This window comes from Onychostruthus taczanowskii, unplaced genomic scaffold (assembly GCF_017590055.1).
Source record: "Onychostruthus taczanowskii isolate IOZ18803 unplaced genomic scaffold, ASM1759005v1 scaffold67, whole genome shotgun sequence".
Taxonomy (NCBI): Eukaryota; Metazoa; Chordata; class Aves; order Passeriformes; family Passeridae; genus Onychostruthus; species Onychostruthus taczanowskii.
Window position 1 is genome coordinate 6,795,429 of NW_024504455.1, and position 20,494 is coordinate 6,815,922.

The window sequence follows — 20,494 nt, forward strand, 5'->3', positions numbered from 1 at the left end:
AAGTTCTTTTACTTTTTCAGAAGGATGGGATACAGAGATTAGTTATGTGGTGTAACTGTAGAAGTTGAAAAAGTGAAATAACTGATGGTTGGCCATTTAAATGGTTTTCTGATGTCTTTTTTTTTTTTTTTCTCCTAACTTTTTCATTGCTTAATGGCTTTAATTAAAGACAGTACGTGACTGGATTAATATATCATAATAAAGAAATGTACATTTCCCCCCTCCAGTATCATTTTTGGATTAAACCAGTACTACAGCTAATTAATGTTCTGAATGTAGATTAATTACTCCACATTTCTTGAATGTGCCCACCCTTCATAAGCCTGTCTAGTATGAATTATGCTAAAATATTAGAAAAAAGGAATGCCAAGATGAGTAGGTTATTATATGCAGTAATCATCTTAGTTCTGTGATGGGTAAATTGGGACAAAATAATAAAAGAAGCAATAGCACCATCGGAAGTGTGATATTAGAGAGAGGAGATAACTTTTATTATTTTAAGAATAATTTGCAAATTGTCAATGCTATCAGCAAGGAGGATCTTCTCGGTGTTGATAGAATTTGCAGAAATACTCTTTGGGTCAGCTTTGCTAGCACAACTAACAGAAAAAAAAATTCCATACAGCTTTACAGTGTTTGAAATAACTTTCTCAGCTTTTTCTGGTGAGGTTTTTGGTATTAATTACTCCATTTTATCAAATCTATTTTGAGTTATTGGAGTTATAATACTATGTACTAAGGCACAGCAGTCATTCTTCCTTGCCTTATTCTATCAACTTCCATTAACTGTCTGCATATACATATTTTTCTCTTTGAAGGAGGAAAAGGTCAAGGAAAGTTTGACCTTTAAAAGATCAACTAAACATGATTCTGTGATCCTGCCTTCTTCCATGATTGGGTTAAGGATGCAGATAATCCAACAAAACAATGAAAGACACTTGCCAGAGGTGAAAAGGCAATTCTTTGATAATTTTATCTTCCAGACTGCCTGTTAGAAATTGGGAGCAAAGACAAGTCACTATTTGTAACAAAAAAAAACCCCAAAAAAACAAAAAAAAACCAACCACCAAAGGAGTGGAAAAAACCTCAACCCTTTTAATTTGAGGCTTCTTATAATTTCATCATTTTTCTTACAAAAAAAAAAAAAGCCCCCTACTACCAACAATGAAACTAAAAAATCATCAGTCATCACTTTCTTTAAAAAAGCAGAATTAAGAATTCTGTGCCTTCATTTGCTTGTACATTTCTAGGTTTTAAATTTGCAAACCATCTGTGTTACTGTTTTAGTGGCAGCCAAGATACCAAGCAACACCAGAATGGTGCTGTTCCTTCTGGGCTGAGGAGAGGGGAGGTGGGATGGGGTGGGAGGATGTGAGCAAGGTGGAACTTTTTCTTTGCCTTGACCCAAAAACTGTCCTGTGCTTCTTGTATTGTCTGTGGTTCTGGGCTATGTGACATTGTTGAGGACTCTCAGAGCATGGAAAAGAAGATGGAGTTATGATATTAAAATTGCCTTACCAGATTGTTTTGTTTGCCAAGTTAAACAAATCACAGTTCTCATCCTAATGGCATTATACTGCATATCTATTTAAATTTATCAGAACATGGAAAGGAAATAGCAATGACAGGGGTAATTAGGGAACATAACAGAAATCCATTTGGAAAGGCTTCTTCTCCCATTACTTATATAAATCTTATGTATATTCTCACCTTTCAGCTCTTGCTGATGAACATCACTCCTGTCTGACATGTCTGCTTTACTGTCCCTTTGCAAATCATCCCTGTGGGCTGGGTCGTTCTTCCTTCTCTTGACTTGCATCGTGTGTTTGTGTGTTCTTTAAATTAAATTTCTGTGTAGTCTACTATTTCATTCTGTGCTGTGGTTTGCATAGGAGGCGTTCTATGAGTTATAAGTGACTGCCTGCATATGTTGTGTTATTTTATAGGTGGTGATTCGTGCTCAGAACGGCGCCCTCCTCTATCGTATTTCACCCTGGGCAAGATATGTGGTCCGTGATGAAGACAAAGTGAATTATGATTGGGTTCACTGGAATCCACCACAGTCATATATAGTAAGGCTTCAATATTATCTTCAAGAGGTGTATCATGCTATCTTTGTTTCCATGCATGGAAGAAAATAAAAGGAGATTGCAAACTAGTTAAAACAGCTGAGAGGTGAAGGGCTTTTATTCATGGCTTTGACAGAAATAAATTACTTTAATGATGGATGTTTTTGAGCTGCTTTTTCAGCCTCCTGTAGAATATATAAAAATAGTTATTAATCTGGTATTTTAAACTTGGTTGGTTTGCCACCTGTTAGGCAAGATTGACAGGTATTCTGGGACAACATGGCTGTTCGTGGTAGGGTGGAGAGCAGAGAATTATAAGTACAGGATTTAAGGACTGATTATCTGCAAATGCAATGTTCAGTACTCAACACTAGGTTAATATTCCATAAAGTCAGAAGAAACTTCCAAAATAAGATTCCAATGCTCCAGTCAAATCCTGGTTTCTTTGTATCCGGAAAATCCCATTATTGAATTTAAATCCCTCTTTTTTTCTCATGCACTGCTGTAAGGGAGAGAACTCTTTGCATGGTATATGAAAAATACCCTAGGAGAACATTTGGAAACCTCAGACTGTCTGAGTGATGTTGTTTCATATTGAACTTTTTCATGTTTTCCCTGAAAAATGGTATGTAGTGGTTTATATTGGAGATGCTGTAACCTCTATTTTGAGTTAAAATTTCTCATCCACCTCAAATTATGAAACAACTGCTTGAGAGAGAAAAGGTGACTGGCATGGAAAATGCTTTCTTTAAAAATAGATAACATAATGTACAGTAACTCTTGTTAAAGTGTGTAGTCTATCAATTTAGTGGCCTATTCTGTGTATGATGCTGTGTGACATCTCAATGTCATCAAGATAGGGATTTGGGAATGCAGTGATTGGGATGACCTAGAGTGAAAAAGAGGTTTGAACTTTTGGGTGCAGACTTACTGAAAAAACAAAAAAGTCCTTTTATGAATAGTAGAGGTGTCCAGTGGAAATAAATCTCAGGGAACAAGCCTCAAACAAAAGTTTTGTTCTTCACATTGTTCCTTTAATTTCTGTTCACATGTGTGTATTCAACTAGTTTTGTTCTACATTTTCAAAATTTCATGTGAATAATAAACTAACAAATAGGATATTGATTTAAATGGCCTCTCTAGTCTTCAAATATTTTCACTGATCTAGAAATGCTGTGTGCTGATCTCCAGACTTGAGATTTTTAAATTATATTTTAATATTAAGTATTTACAATATAGGTGATTCTGTGTTATGGAAATGTATTCTTTAGGAATAACACATTTATAAATGTCAGACAAAATAAGGCATTGATTTCATGTACCTGCAAAAAGCAGATATGCTTAAAAAATAAAAGCCTATCTTACTATTTTCTGTCTCTATTTTCAAACAAGCTTCATAGTGATTCAGAAGGACATCAAGTGGAGTGGCTGTTATCAGTTTGAACACTGAAATGTAATTTGAAAAGAATATAAGAAAAGTGTTGAATCATGAAAGTCCAGTTTCTTGTTCATAAAGGACATTTATTTCAAACAGATATTTGCTTTAACAGTTTGAAATGGTCAATTGCTTCTGAAATGTTTAGAATCTCTTAGAGGAAAAACAAAATAAACCTAAGTTGTTTTTCATCTTGTGCAAATCATGTGATTATGACAACACTCCTAAGCTGTTCCTAATGACAACTCTGTTTTTTTTTTCTTGTAGCATAAGAATCCTTCTCCCAAGAGATTAAAAAGCCTAAGAATCTATGAATCTCATGTGGGAATTGCTTCCCCAGAAGGCAAAGTAGCTTCTTATAAAAACTTCACATACAATGTACTACCTAGAATAAAAGATCTTGGTAAGTAATACCAGAAATGCTTGTAGAGATAATACTTATGTGCTTGTTAGAAAAGATAACTGTCAAGTATCTAGAGGCTTTTTGAATTCCCAATTACACATGCTATAAAAATAGATGCTTAGGTGAGCAAAAATTATAAACAAGTGAAATCTATGGAGAACAAACAAAGACAGAAGTAGGATATGTGATTCCAGATTTTTAAGTAAAATATGATTATTAAAGCCCAGATAAGTACTTCATGGTTGGCATGGTTTGATTTCAGCTTGAAAAAGGGCCTGTTTTTGTGACAGTCTTCAGAAAAATACTTCATTCTTAATTGGTTCTTCTAGTGTATAGCTTAGTTTTGAGGAAGAACAAAAGAAATACTTGGATATTCTTTGTTTTGCCAGAATAAGCATGCTATACTTCTTTTATCCCTGAACACTAGCTCAGAAGTATCAGAACAAGGAAACTTTAAATATGAAAGATCTTCTTGAGGAAAATAACTTCTAGTATATTGGAGAGGATGTGTGAAAGAGCTGGTAACACTATCTCAGGAACCACAGCAAAACTGTTCACCTCAATTTCACTTTAATTATTTTTTCCCATGGTGTCTTTGCACTGTTTCTGTAATGGACAAGGTTAGAAGTTACTGCCTCTTACTGTCTTGTGATGAAATATATATTTTACACTGCTGTAAAATAATCATGGCATCTGTAGCTGAAACCTCTGTGAATGGTGGCTGTGTTTGTGTTTGATTTTTTAAAAATTCTGTTTTATTTATCAGAGTGCTTGAAGAAGACGTTTTCTTGTAGCTTTGTATGTTAAGTCAATGTTTTGTGGCTTTTGCCTTTTGGCTAAGTTGAGCTTGCTGGTGAGATGAGGGAGTTTGCACATGTGGAAGCTTTTTTGGATTTTACATTATATAAAAAGCAATTTTGGATTTTACATTATGTATCTGTGACTGCTTACTGCCAAGGAATTTCACTTGTCCCAGGAAGTTAATAGGATTTACAGAGTTAGGAAAGCATTCTGCTTTGCCTACAATTTTTTTCTTTGTAGAGAAATGTCATGGAAAGGCTGATACGCCAAATAATAAAAGCAGTATCAAATTTAGGATATATGGAAATTATAACTAATGTTCCTTCTTGTTTACGTTAAGTAAACATTGTGGGAATGAATTATTTTTTAAATATATTGTTCAGGTCTATTAGATTTAGTTTTGGAATGTCTTACTTTTTAGGACAAGCTTAAAGACATCACTGTATGAGAACTCTAATATATTAGTAGTTTGTAGGAATATGTGCTTGACAAATAGCAAAATAAAGAGCAAGCAAATTGAATGAGATTAATTTGATGCAATGTTGCTGTTTATTTATAAAAATGATGTAAATAAAAATAAGTATGAGCTTGAATTATAAACCAGCAATGAATCTGACAAATTGCTGAGCTCACACCAACTGTCTTCTAATAATAGCTCTGGTTTTAAATGTCACAGTTATAAAAAAACCAAGGAAGAATAAAAAACATCTCGTTTTTTACTAAGGAATGAAGTGAATATTTTCTTCAAGCAGAGAAGTGATGGTGGTGTGAGTCTTAATATCCTGTAGATAAAACCTGATTCTTTAGAGTTCTCTTCCTTTAGAATGCACTGAACTATTGAGATACAACACAGTGTGTCCCCCAGCCCTACTTGACTGCTTTGGTTTTGGGTAAACTTGGAATAAAAGCACATTACACTTGTGTTTTTTCTTTTTGGAAGGCTCTTCTACAGGGGAGAAATAGCTATTACAGTTGGAAAAAAGCAATTTTGCTGAATGAAAAAAAAGGTTTCAGATGTCATGAAGTTACAGTATTGTGTGTAAGCTGGAGATATGGGTCTGACAGATGGGCCACTTGGTGGATAAGGAATTAGAAGGATGGTCACACTCAAGGTTTTCAGTCAATGGCTTGATATCCAAGTGGACACCAGGGATGGGGTGGCCTCATATTGGAGCAGGGTGTATTTAGTTTGGACATTAGGAAGAAGTTCTTTACTGTGCGGTTGGTGAGGCACTGGAATAAGTTACTCAGAGAAGTTATGGATGCCCCATCTCTGGAAGGGGTGTTGAATGATCTGGTTTAGTGGAAAGTGTTCCTGCCCATGGCAGAGGGGTGGGAACTAGAGGATCTTAAGTTCTCTTCTACCCCTAACCATCCTGTGATTTTGTCATACAATATGTAGCCAGTGGCTAGCACTGACTGCAAGTGTCAAAAGCTGAAGCAGTTCAGGATATGCAGATTGGCATAAATAATATTCTGAAGTTAAATAAGGATTGCACTTATTTCTGTATGCATCTGGGAGATTCAGTATGCTTAGATCACTTGACAAATTGACTGTTTCATTTGCCATGGAGATCATGTTAGTATAAACTATTAGGTAGAATTGCTTTGTGAAAGTTACTGAATCTTTAGGTGTTAACCATTAGGGTCAGAAGCAGATAAAATGAGAGGAGACTGGAATGGATATGTTACAGGTATTGAACACTCTTTTTACTGTCCTTAAGGCATTTGTTTGTTATATTTTTTTTTCCTATTATAGGCTATAACTGTGTCCAGCTGATGGCTATTATGGAACATGCATACTATGCCAGTTTTGGTTATCAGGTTACAAGTTTCTTTGCAGCATCAAGGTAGGTTTAAGTGCTCCAGCATCTTCTCTGTCCTTTCCCCTTCCTTCCCATCCACTGAAATCAGTGTTGCATGCAGGTGTGTGTTTGCAAGAAAGTGTATACTGGGAAGTAATGGCTTAGGTATATGCTCTACCTTCCTCTTAAATCTGAAATCAATTTGGCACAGTGATCAGCTGCTCTGTGAAATGCTTTCGATAGAATACAGACAAAAAGTTTATAAGTAACTTCAGCTGCCATAGCATATTCCGGGTAATCTACCTTCAGCAGTCTTTATGCATGGGTTTGTGGTTGTGGGATTCTTGGCAGGAGCAAACAGGGTGCGCAGGGCTTTTCTTTGATGGCAAACAGAACTATACAATGTTCACAATGAACTTAATTAAAATCATGACTCTGTGTGTTCCGTGGGAGCCCTTTCCCTTACTTGTAACATACTGTACTTAGACTTGAGGCATCGAGTAAAATTACATGGAATATGAATTCAGGTGGTTGTTAATAAAATTATGGTACATGTGGAAGCAATTTTTTTAAAATTTATTTTTGATCTTAGAGCAGCTCAAGTGGCAACCAGGCTAAATTTAGATAGGCAATTTTTAGCTAGCTTAATTAGTTGAAGAAAAGGGTGTCGGGCACAGGCGACAAAAAAAAAAATAAGGAAATGGTATAGTTCCTAAAACAATAACAAAGCAGGAAAATAGCAGATAGTGTATTTTGTGGTCTTTGTGGGCTTTGTGGATGTTTTGTAATCATTGTGTTACTTCATTCCAGCAGTATGAATATATTCTTGCCCTTTCTGACCTAAGGAAATGTTCAATATTGAATAGAAACTTTAAGTTGTATCCATTATCTTTTATACTGAATTTGATGTATTATTAAAAAGGGAAGAATAAAACAGACTATTTCTGCAAAACGTTGTGTGGATGATGGAATTCTTATAAGGAAAAACAGTTTCAACTGTTAGTTTGTACACAATAGCTACTGCTTAAGAGGCTGAAAAAATCAGCAGTGTACATCTGTAGAGTAGGTGATGAAGAACTGCAGACTTTGATGTAGTTTCCATGATGAATGTTCCACATTGCCAGCATGAGCCCTGATGGTACCACGTTGTGTTTTCACAGCCGGTACGGAACTCCTGACGACCTGAAGGAAATGATTGACGTTGCTCACTCCATGGGCATCACAGTCCTGCTTGATGTGGTGCACAGCCACGCCTCAAAAAACTCAGAAGACGGTCTCAACCAGTTTGATGGTACAGATTCTTGTTTCTTCCATTCTGGGTATAGAGGCAATCACCAGCTCTGGGACAGCAGGCTCTTTGACTACGCAAAGTGAGTATAAAACATCACTTCAGCTGTGCTAGTGGTTATTATTTCATAGCAATTCTGTTAAAACTGCACTCCTCACCAAGCTGGTAAAGTCATTTGGATTGTTTAACAACTGCAGTATGTGGAGTTAAATTCCTCTACTTGCCTAAAATCTAACACTAAATGATAGTATTTCAATTTCATTACTTTCCTGTCATCTGTGACTACTTATGTGCATTTTATATACCATGTGCATTGTGTGTATTATATAATGGTGTAGTTATTTTTATTTAAAAACATATTTCTCTATAAATATAAATTTAAATATATGTTATATAGGCATATATAATTGTGTATTTTATGCATTTTATGCATATTAATATTTTATTGCTATATATAGTATATTGCATATATATAATAGATGATGTTTGTATATAAAAATAAAATAGTAAGAAAATTTGATGAAAACTTGGAAGCTCTGTAAACTTATTGACATATTGTCAAGTTGTTGAAATGTAGGAAAAGTTTTCCCCCAGGACAACTAACTCCATTTCAAAGAGCTTCTGGAGGTCAGTCAACAATTAATACAGAGCAGGGGTCATTTTCAGTAGACATTTCTAGAGACCCAGTTTGGGCAAGCTTAATTAACCAGTGTAAATATAGCATGTGTCAAAACATGTATTAATGCTAGTTGATTATTAGTACTTAATATTGCTTACTCTGTGTTCTCTGAGGTATTGGGGGCAAGGAGATTGATCTTGTATGCTGAATGTTTCACTGGTTTAAATGGAGAAACAGGCACAAGCAGCCAGCTTATTTCAGTCTCCTTCTTGCATTTTTTCTGTTTGTTCATCCCTGAACCATCTTCTTCCCTTTCCTTTCTTTTGTTTCTCTAAACATTCCACAATAAGTTTGGTGCAATAACTTCACAAGCTTCTTAAAGCATGTTTTAATAATTGATCGCTTATTCCAGGATAAGTTCTCTTATTTTCCCCCTTGAGATGCATAATCTGGTATGATCTTCTTATTAATTACAAAGCTAGGTTTTAACCCTTTCAAGGTTACATTTGAATGTTCTTGTGGTGGCTTATCACAGAGCAACTGTAGAGTTCTGGTCTCTTGTTAATCTCTTAGTTGTTAGGTTTTTTGTGCTGCAGGTTCAATTTCCTGTGTTTCCTATTTTTCTCCTTTGCTTGCATTGAATTGCCATGGACTGGATGGATATGATTACACAGCAGTCATGTTACATAGCATAGATGAATTTTTTAATGGAACTCAGTGTCAAATAAACCAAATGACCAGTGTGAAAACTGACACTTCAATACTTAGTAGGATGGGCTGTTCTTTATTTGGGACTTGTTATGTGGGACAATTTAATGGGTCATTTCAGGGGGAGTTTCTGATGTGGTATATTGTGATTTAATTTTTAATAATGATTTAATTATTATAAGACATGCATTTTAGTCCTTCCTATTAAGCTTTAAATTCACACTCAAGTAAATTGTATTTCAAATAATCTTAAAGCTTTAATATCAATATGATAGTATTACACATCTTATTTCATTTGATGGTTATGACTAACCAACAAGTGTGTGAGTACCAATGTCTCTAGTGAGACAATGAAATGTGGTTATGGACCTTCCTCTGTTCTGGTTCTTCCTGCAGGAGAAGAAAGTGGTGCTGATATTGAGTGTTTGGGGGTATTTATAAATGAGACAAACAACCAGCTCCTTTGTAGGTTGCACTTTACAATGTTAACTATTTCTTCACAAGTGAAGAACTGCCTGCGTGGCTTGGTTGGGTCAGTGATACGTACCTGTGGAATTTCTTTTCATGCTATGGCTTTGGAAGAGGTGCCAGACTGAATGCAGAAAGGGGGAAGTGGGAAGAGCTGTGAGGGGGAGAGATGAGATTAGAGAATAGCAAAGACCAGAGAAACTGAAGCTCTGCACTGGATGACTGTGGGTCCCTTGAGGGTCATTTCCCATTCCCTCCCATCTCCAGATTTGCTGTTGCATATCATGAGTTCTCTTCAAATGGTTGTGGAAACCTTTTCTTCCCCTTCAAGCACAGGACGCTGTGAACTTTTCTAGTCATTAAGGGATTCTTTCATCCTCATACCTGAGACAGTAAATATTCTCTATGTGTTTATAGTCAAGTTTTAATGCTGAAAAGTTAAAATTGTCATGGTCATTGTAAGCTTCACAGAAGTGATTAAAAAATAGCTTGCATTTTTTCTCCTGTTCTTTGTGTGTGCAGATTCCAAGCAATACTGAAAGAATCAAACTGACATTTCATTGAATATGTTTAGTTTGTTTTTTGGTGGTTTTTTTTTTTTTTTTACCCAATTTAGTATGTATTGGCATTCTGCTAATTTCCATACCAGTGGATGAGCAGCTCTAGCCTGGTTGAGGCGAGTATAAAAATCTGTGAGAGAGACTGAAGTTGCTGGCTGATGGTGAAAGTTTGCTCAAAATAAATGACAGAGCAAACACAGTCTGTTGAATGGTCTACAGAAAAGCTTGCTTGCTGAGTGAAATTTCTTCAGCTAGCACAGCCTTCTGTCCTGTACAGAGCTTGTACTAAATCCCTTTCCTTCTGTAGTGGGAAGAGCTGTTAAATCTACAGGTACTTAAACATCAAATGCAGAGAATGCTCAATTCACTTTGGAATTGTGAGAAACTAATTCTCTACCGTGAAGGAGATTAAGGAACAGTTGCTTTATCAGTTTAGTCTGTCTACATTTTCTTTGAAAGCCAAGATGTAAGTGAGTTTATCTCACAGCATTTGCAAGATTATTCAGTTGTCTGTGAAGGGGGCTGTGAATATTTGCTGTAACAGAGTGTGGCAAAAGATCCATATCCATGCTAAAAAAAAAAAAAAAAAAAAAGGATTTATATCCCTTGTGTTCTTAAATACTGTTTTTTAGTAAAATTCATGTAAGTAGAGAGTAGCTACAAGAAAAGCAATAGTAAACCTATTCAATAGTTCAACGGAGAGCCTGGAAACTACATCTTTACACCATAGTGCTACTTAAAAAGAAAAAGGCATATTTTTAATATTCTAATCCATATTTATACTAGTGTTTCATGAAGCAGGAGGTTTTCTGCAAACTGTGAACAAGATTTTAAAATTATGCTGTTCATGGTGTTGTCACAGGAGAATAACAGCTCAATTTCATTGAAATGAGAAATTGCAGATAAGATAGCTGGCCAATAGAATACTTTTTGCTTGACTATTTTCAATAAAAGAATATATACAGTGCTTTAAAAATCAATCAAAAATAAACTTTTACTTTAATAATTTTCATAGCTCTTGCACATTCTTGTGAGTTTTTCTAAAATCTAGATCCTGGGTATTTTTTTCCTTAAATGTTCTAATTTGGTGACTTTTCCTCTCCATTATCTCCATCCTTTCTGTCTATATCTGTATCCATCTTGTTTCCCTCAGCAAACAACCCAAAAACCAGAATCACAAAGCTTCAGTGAGAATTGCAGTTGATTTTAACATTTTCTGTTGAAAAGCAAACTTTTATATAATTTTCTTTGGTTCCTGTTAATAATTGTGACTTTTCTAGCCCTGAATTCATGACAGGGAAATGCTTTAGTGTAAAAGGGGTGCCAGAAGCTCTGGACTGGCTCTAGTTGGCATTGTACAGCTAGTTTTGGAGGAAATTAAAGGTCTCTGTTGTGTTCCTGTTAAAGATAGCTCTCTTGAAATGCATGTAAACACCCCCCCCCCATCTTAAGTAAGAATTCTACTTGTAATTAATTTTGCACAAGCAAAGTATATTTTTTTTTCCTCCTAAAATCATATTCAAAGGTTATTCGGCTCACAGATTCATTAGAAATGATGTCGTACACCCTGGAGACCAGGTGGGATCACAACTAGAGTGGTTGATTGTGTTGTAATTTAAATTCATTTCTCCAAATAGCAAATGTGTCTAAAATAATAATCAGGCAAAACAATTTAAAAATAATTGAGAACAAGATATTACCTAGTAAAGATTTTTCCCAGAGCACTACATGAATAGAATGTGTAAATGATGTTGCCCTTCTAGACTTGTTGAGGTCTGAGAGTATTGTTTTGACTTTTAAGGCTTTTCCTGTCTTTTCATTAGATTTGGTTTTCATTAGATTTTTGGATTCTATTCTGTCTTAATCCAATTCTGAATGTCAGTAGGTATACTGATACATTTCTGTGAGCCTTTAGGAATAATGGTAGAATTAAAATTCAGAAATCATGTGATGCTTAGACTTTGGGGTTTTATTTTTTTGTGGGTTTTTTTTTTTTGGTTGGTTTTTTTTTGTTTGTTGTTTTTTTTTTTTCTGTTTGTTTGGGTTTTGGTTTTGTTTTGGACAAAGGTTAGTTTGGTTTATTTTGATTTTTTAATACTATGATGCTTTTCACCTGAACACTTAGGCAAAATTTTAAGTTATTTCATAGTCTAGGATCTGAATTTCGTGCAAAAATAAGAGATTGATTTACGATTCAGTTTTAATTTTAATTAGTCCAGCTTTCTTCAATACAGCGGTATGATCAGTGAGAGATAGGGAATCAGCAGATTTGGGGTCAGCAAATGTTCCAGGAGCTCCTTTGGGCCTTTTTTGAGGCCGGATTTGAAGGCTTTTTTAAGACAGGATGTTGTGTCCATATTTTTGGGGTTAAAAATCGTAACTAAGCCATGTAATGGAAGAAATTTCCTGTTAAGTTTTTTCTTCATCAGTTTTGTGAAGTTTCAAGTGACATCCATGCCAAATGTGCTTTGGAATGCTACAGGTAGGGTTTAGTGTATGTAATAAACACTTCATCCCATGAGCCACAGTTTTTACATAGGGCAACAGATGACTTGCTAGTCCCCTGCTGCCAGTCCAGATGTTCTCTCCAGCTCAGTTTTCTGAACTGCTGGTGGAACAGCTGATTATAGCTCAGTACTTTTTACTTTCCTTTTTTTTTTTTTTTTTAATTCAATTTTTCTTAATGTTTGTTGGAAGCTGCCGTAGCTCAGAAAGTGCTTTTAACCTTGCTGTCAGTGCTGCAGAAACAGGGCAGCTGCCAGGTGCTGCAGCTTGTGTCTTTGTTCTGCTGTAGGTGGCCTCTTCCCCAGCTTGCCCCTCCAGAGTGGGTGGGTCACCCGAAGCTTTTTTCCCCTTGTCCTGTGGTCCAGCCTCGGGCAGGTATCTCAGGTGCTGTCTTGCATCTAAAACAACCACCTGTGTTTGGATGCTGAGACAGTGGCCTCTTCTGCCACCCAGCGTTGAAATCCTGCATAAACCTTTCACTGTATATTCTGAGGAGAAAAGGTCCACTGATTTTGCTTGACTTCAGGATGTGACCCTTTAAAGACGTGTTTGTTTTCTAACATCTTCAGCAGCTCGGTGTTTAGTTCTTCCTTAAACAGCTGTTCTTCACCCAAATCGTTTTTCTTTCTTATTATTGCCTACTTTGCCAGTCTTTATCTGCCGCTGAGGTGATGATAGGTGGAGTGAATTGGAACATAAATCTTTCAGAGTTTAGTGTTTGGTTAGTAGGGTACCATTAGCATTTTAAATAGATTTAAGTTGATACTCTGGAGTACCAGGGCATTAAAGATTCTGGTTCCTTGCCTAATGCTCTTTAGGAAAATTGACACATGAGCATGAGATACAGACTGCAGATAACACGTTGTGTGTGTTCTTGCCATCCACCTCAGGGGCCCTTTATTGACACAGGTTTTAGAGTGCAGAGATTTGACTGCAAGCTTCATGCACACGAAGGATAGATAGGGTTTAAAGGCTGCTAGGACACTCATTGCTTCTGAGATGACACCTGAACAGACTCTGCTGGCCAGGCAGGTGTCAGTCAGCTGGGAAAAAGGAGCCTGCCACTACTTGTCACAACCCCTTGATGGTACTGGGTTGTCCTCTTCGCTGTTTTGTGCCTTTCCATGTTCTTCCTTTTGAATCCTAGTGCTCCTAACAAACCTGTCTTTAACTTTGCTTTTTTTATCTTGTCCGGTTCTAATCTAAAGACTTTTCAGGTTTCTCTCAGCTAAGGAATTTTCTTAGAAGCTTAAGCTGTGCAGGTTTTGAGACACAGTTTAGGACACAGGAAGAGGAGAGGGAAAAGCAAGCAAGGGTTGCTTGAACATAATTAGTGAATCATATCCAGTTGACTTCCCAGAGTGTAAGAATTGAAGTTTTTTCTTCTGCAGCTTCTGAGGATTTAGCAAGGTGCAGGTGGCATTCTCCCAGCTGCATTTCCAATGCCATGCCATGGTTGTCACAAATATATTTTCACTGGGCTGAATCTTTGGCCATAATTCCAGCTAGACTAAAGATAATGCAGTGAGAGTTGACAGTGAGAGAGGTTCTCAGTCATGTGATGTCTTTTTGGTATAATGTTGATTCTAGGGTAATTACAATACAACAAGGATGTAAGTTGTGTTTCATTATGTAAAACATAAAGCTGTGCTGATTTTAATTCATTTCCTGCCAGTCTTCCTCTACCAAATTAGTTTAGGGAAGCTCTGTATTTAAAAGTCTGCATAATATGCATTGGAATTTCATTTAGCTGGCAAAGATTATTTTTTAATGTACTGTTTTAAGGAAGCACTGCTTGCAGCATAATAGTGAGATTTTTATTCTTCCCTTCACCCCTCATAAATGTCATTATTTTGATTAAAGATTGTCTTTAAAAACACTGTCTGCTTATGTTCCTTAGCACTCTGTTTCTAATAGACTGGATTTTGATGGTGACTGTGACAGTGTAAAAATAGTTTATGAAATTTGAACCTTAAAGTTTAAGACCTTTCATGCCTAAAAATCTTTGTTTCTTTTTGTTTTGTCTTCTTTTAGTCATCATTATAAGTGCTAGTAAGCAAACACTTTCAAGTATGGGGACATTACAGTTTATAAATTGCCTTTTTTGAAGGAAATGTTTACTTGAAAGCATTCAAAGAAGAGATGATATACAGGAACTTACTGCAGTGTAATCAGAATAATTGAAATAATAGTGCAAAAATAGAAGTTTCAGCCATGATCATATGATTTATAGTACATGTAGCCGAAAGCTGCTGTATAATTGCTTTACTTTTTAATTTTTAAAGTTTTTAATTAAATAAGCTTAATTATTTTACTGTACTGTACTTTGTTATAATAGACTGTGAAGCTTTAAATCCATAGGTGCTACAAAACTGAGCTTCACATAAGAATGTATGTAGCTTTCTTTAAAGTGTCCAGTTTCCCAAATTAACCTCAAATATAGCATTCAAACCTCTGTGTGAAGTTTCTAAAATGTAGCGGCACAGAAAATGGTACAGCAATAAAGCAAGATACTGAGATGTGAAGAAAGGCACACTGAAAAGTTGTAGTCACTTGTTATAAATTTTGTCAGCACATTTTGAAATACAGAGGTCCACTTGTAGCCACTTATATTCAATCATATCTTGAATAAATGCAGTCACACTTACATGAAGTTGATTATGGTATTTTAATAAATATCTAAAATTAGCTAAGATTCAACACATTGCAGATAATGATTTTGCATCAGTCTAAATGCAATAATGATCTTGCATTTAGTAATCCACGCTTGAATTGACAACTTCCACAGTGTTCTTAAGTGATTGCTGCAGCAGTTTACACGAGCAGCATCTGTTGTGAATAGAAGATTGTGCTGGAGAAAAGGCTGATGTTTTTGTAAGTTTGAGAAGAATCTACAAATGAAATCACGGATGTTGACTGACTTCTAATAGGATTTTATCCAAAGAAATTCAAGGCTGGAGGAAAATTAGGCATGGTACAACTCATAGCAGGGAAAGAAGATGGAAACATTAAGACAATTGTGTGGGGTTTTTTGATTCTATTATATACATGTTGTGTAATGCACAGATCCACTTGAAATCCATTTTTTGGAAGCTCACTCTAGAGAGCATAAAATAAATAGCAGGGAAAAAAAATCAATTAATGGCTATGTCTACAAAGTAGAAAACAGTCAAAATGATGTAGCATTTCCAAAAGTCAGTAATGTATGTATGGTCAACAGATCAGAAATAATCTGCAACTCATTATGTTGATCTGATATATTACTTACAGTTTTGAAAGTGATGCCATGTTTTCTTGAGATGGCATAAAGACACAAGTTCCTGTCTCTAGGAACTGTGATTGGAAGATGGAGATAGAGAGCAATGCATACAACAGAGCTGGGCAGCCTGCTGCTTCAGGGAGTAGCTGTCTCTGTCCAAACAAATTGTTTCCCACCTGTAGCCACTGACTGAGATTCAGCTTAGGATGGCACTGTACTGGTGATAGCATTCTAAAATTTAGGGAATTTTTATAAGACATACACAGCTGTATAGGAATGTTTTCTGTAGGGGTTATTTAAATGACTTTGGAGGTGTTGTTATTGAAAGAAATTTTGTTAGAGTTGATACTTAAGAAATTATTGGTGAAATTGTAAAGAAGATTAAAAAATTGGTTCTACTGTTCCGTTATCATAGTAATGGATGGACAGGGAGCAGCTTTTGACCCTGTTCTGGCTGATGTAGTTACAGAGCAAGTCAAAAGAACTGAAATATTGTATCATGTCTGAAGTGTCTTAATGAATAAGCAAGATACTCTATTAAAAGCTTTATCCCTGGGAACAAAGCAAATTGTTCTATACCAGGTCAGGAAAAAGTTTTTGGGGTTTTTTAAAAGCATACTGTATTTCCTTGGCTGTTTTCCCCATGGATTTGCTTTGGGCAGTTTCTTGTAAAAAAAGGTATTTTTATAGAATTCTTTCTAGTTTGCCATGAGAACTACAATCAAACATCTATTTGTTCTGGTTCCTCCCTTGGTCTCCTTGTTGATAAGGGGGCTAACTCTTTACCCAATATTGGTATGTATTTATTTTACAATTCCTTGTCATCTCTTGAAAATTGATATAAAGTTATTTGGGGAAAAAAAAAGAAATTAATTGCCTGTGTGATTAATTAATAGTTTAGATAATTGACACAAGTTTTTCTGAGTTATTCTACTACAATTAATGAGTTTATTTCAGGCAGAGGAAAGCAAGTGTACAAGTAATACTTTGTAGACCTTACCCCTTGATTTATTTAGTGTTACTGCAAAATAATTCAGTCCTGTCAAGTGTAGTTTTAAGGATAGATACATGTGAACAAATAAACAAGAGTGAAAAAGCACATCCATAGTCACTCCTATGTGCTCTCGTATTTTTTTCTGTAGGAGATGGCTTAATTTGTTCAAACAAAGAGCTGAGTATTAAGTTCTCTGAAGAATTATTAAGTAAAAGTATGGATTTTTTTTGTACCTATAATATATTTAGTCATTGCACAAAGAATGTTTAACTGAGTGTATTTATCAAACGGATTCACAGTGAAGAGAAGAATTCTCTTTGCCGTCTTTATTTTTGTTCTTTATTCCTTTAAGATATGTGAAGAAAGTAAAGTAATGACTGTTGTCACTTTCCTGATTAAATAAGCATGTAAGATTGCCTCTTCTTGGCTGCAGGGATTTATGTAAACACCATAGAATTTGTCATTTCATTATGTGAAGTGAGGCCATTTTCCTTTCTCCCTTTCAAAAAAAAAAAAAAAAAGTTAGACTCTACAGCCTGTGTTTTTAACCCACAAAGCTTCAGAGAAATTTGCACTGTTCTTTATTTTTTTGTTCAGTGCTTTGGAGTCATTAACTTTTTCTCCTCTTGCTGTTTGTATTTAGCAGCATTTTGATTGCAATGTAACACACCTTTGATGAGGCCATGATATTTTAGAACAGGCTTATTCTTAGTAGTGTATCTGAATTTTCTGAGGCAGTTCTCCAGTAGAGATATCATCTCGTAATAGAGAAATTGGTATCTTTTGAGGAAAGAATCCATTTGTTATTAAACCACAACTGGAAGTGAAATCATCCCTATGAGTACAGTATTACATTTTCATACCCTGACCTTTTGCAAGCAGGGGGAAGCAGTGCTAAATTCCCCTTTGTCTTCCCTCCCTTCTTTTCTTTCCCAAAGGCAAAAAAAAAAAAAAGTGGAAAAAACCATTTAAGTTATTGTTTCACTTATTATGACCCCAAGTTAGGCTGGTAAATAATTAGAATAATAAATAATATCAATAATAAATGCAATTTTTCACAGAAAGTAAATATATGTACTTCACTGGCTTCAAGTGTCAAGTTTGTCTGAATAATATTTTGTGACTGTAAATGTTGTCACAGCTACGAGTGGAAACTATTTCTTATTATGAGTTAAGTGATTTAAATATAACAGATTTATTTTAATTTATTTTGTTTTAAATGGACTAAGCTTGGACATTCAGAAACAAGTTCTAAAAATTGTTATTTAAGGACTCAAATAGCATAATCTTTCAAAATACTATGTGTACAGCTGGTTTTAGGAATAATGACTCAGTGAAATATACTTTTTCTTTTTAAAATTTAACTCTTGCCTTTAAGATTTCATAGATAGTTTATATGTTCAAACAATTGATGGAGCAATTAGTCAAATCAAACACTGGAGAAAAAATATCCCAAAAGATTTCTATTGCTATTTCTCCCCATTTTCTGATTTGAGTGTTTAGTGTTTATTACCTGGGATTTTTAGACTATTCACTACCCTGAAATCTAAAATTCTGTATTTTTCTTCCTACAAATTAGTTAGGGGCTTATAACCGTCCTAGGGTGGATGTTTAAGCCCCATAGGTGATTAACAAAGTGAATGCTTTTTGGAGAGAAAAGAAAGTCGACTGCAAACCACTAAAATTTACATTATGAATGTTTCCAGGCTTCCTTTGCCAGCACCTTCTTGGATAAAGGCATTGGAAAAGATGAAAATCTACTTTGACTTTGTTTTAAGAAATTTCAAGGTAATTATTTTGTCATTGGGTTAATTGAGGAGGAAACTGAAAGTCTGTCAGGAAATGGGAAACAGTTTCAGCTGGATGTTCTCTCTAATCTTTATCCAGCTAACAAATTGGCTAAAAAAGGTAGTGACTTACAGGAAGTATTTAAATAACATTCTTATAAACTCATTAACTGTGTACTGGAAAGAGGAAATGTTTTGTAGGTTTCACCAGCAGTTGCTCTTAGTACAGAACCATCCTCACCCAAACTCTGAAAATCAGAAACATTTGATTAGAGTCTGAAGCTTTAGCAACTCATTTGCCAGCAGTGCTAGACTGTTAATATATGCAAGGGCAAACTTGTTTTAAGCTATTTCAGAGCATCTTAGCTTTAGTTTTCTTGGTATTCTATCCTGGTCATGACAACAAAACTTGTTTTCTAGAATATTATGAAGTTTCCACTTCAAATATATTTTAATTACAAGTTGCAATCATTCTGCTACCACATAAGCCAGGATCAGTAATAGTTGCACTGAAATATGATCTGAAATAGAGGCTATCTGTAGTAGGTAAATAGTTGATTTCATTTCAGTTAAAAATCGTGGCATTTCAGTAAAAGACCTTAGTGTTAAAAATAAACACATATTTCCAATGCATGAGATATACTGGTAGATTAATATTTCCAAATGGAAATCAAGTAACAAATAGCGTTCCTAAAGAGCATATTGGGATTGAACTTTGTGGATGGCACCAAACTATGGGGTGTGGCTGACTGGCTTGAGGGAACAGATGCAGGACAGAACACAGGTAGCAGGACATGGAGCAATGGTTTTAAACTGGAAAGGTAGATTTAGATCATAAGGAAGGACATAAGAACAAAAATTTTCATGGGGAGAGTGATGAGACACCAAAGAGGATGTCCAGAGAGGCTGCGGATGCCCCATCCCTAGAAATGTTTAAGTTCAGACTGCACAGGACTCCAAGCTGACTATGTCTCTGCCCATGGCAGGGGGATGTGTTAGTATAATTATTTTTTTTCTCATAAACAAAACTACTAAAGTACATACACTTACTTCACAAAAATTTTTTTTCTATTAACAATACACTGTGATTAAACTTAAAACCTACTATCTCACTAAGCATATTTTTCTATAAAGTCTATCTTAACTAAAGCTAGTACTTGAACTATTACTTAATATCCTTACTTACTATACTATTATAACTTTTTCTACTTTCAAACTTTGTTTCTAGTTACCTACTCTCCTGTCTAAAAATCTTCTTAGCTTTACTAGGGGTAAAGGGGCATTATGACTAGATAATCCCTAAGGTCCCTTTGGACACAGATCATTCTGTGTTCTGTGATTTTCTACAAGATCTCATGCACTAACTCATTATTGTAGAAGAACAGAAGTTGGTTTAAAATATCAGAGGGTTCCTATTGCCTTGTTGTGTGAGTTGCCATTCCATTGCTGACTTAAATATGTAAATACGGTACTCAGAGCTTTTTCCAATGTGGAGGAATGTGTTGTTTGCAAACAACTTTCTAAGTAAGCTTTAGGCAGTTGAATATGTTTTTTTGTAATTTCTATGTAAGGACACTAATTAATCTCTTAATATTTTCAAGATACTATCTGAGGTTTCCATTGTAACAATTTAATTTCACTGAATTAGTGGGAATACAACTGAATACATTTTAGCACAGTGTCTTTCCTACCTGTCTTTTGTGGAGCTTACACATTTGGTGATTCAAGAAAGATAGTAGGTGTTTTAAAATGTGTTCAGGTCACAAGAAGTTTTAAAATAGAGGCATAATGCT

The 20,494-nt window shown here is 35.3% G+C and overlaps 1 protein-coding gene across 2 annotated transcripts in view; it reads left to right on the forward strand.

Moving 5' to 3' along the window:
- GBE1 (1,4-alpha-glucan branching enzyme 1) overlaps positions 1-20,494 on the forward strand; it is a 139,412-nt gene that overhangs the window by 54,834 nt on the left and 64,084 nt on the right. For both annotated transcript variants that reach the window (XM_041420850.1, XM_041420851.1), the window contains exons 4-7: positions 1,947-2,072; positions 3,772-3,907; positions 6,468-6,558; positions 7,674-7,883. In XM_041420850.1, the coding sequence (XP_041276784.1) occupies positions 1,947-2,072; positions 3,772-3,907; positions 6,468-6,558; positions 7,674-7,883 (563 nt within the window). The remainder of the gene's footprint in view (positions 1-1,946; positions 2,073-3,771; positions 3,908-6,467; positions 6,559-7,673; positions 7,884-20,494) is intronic.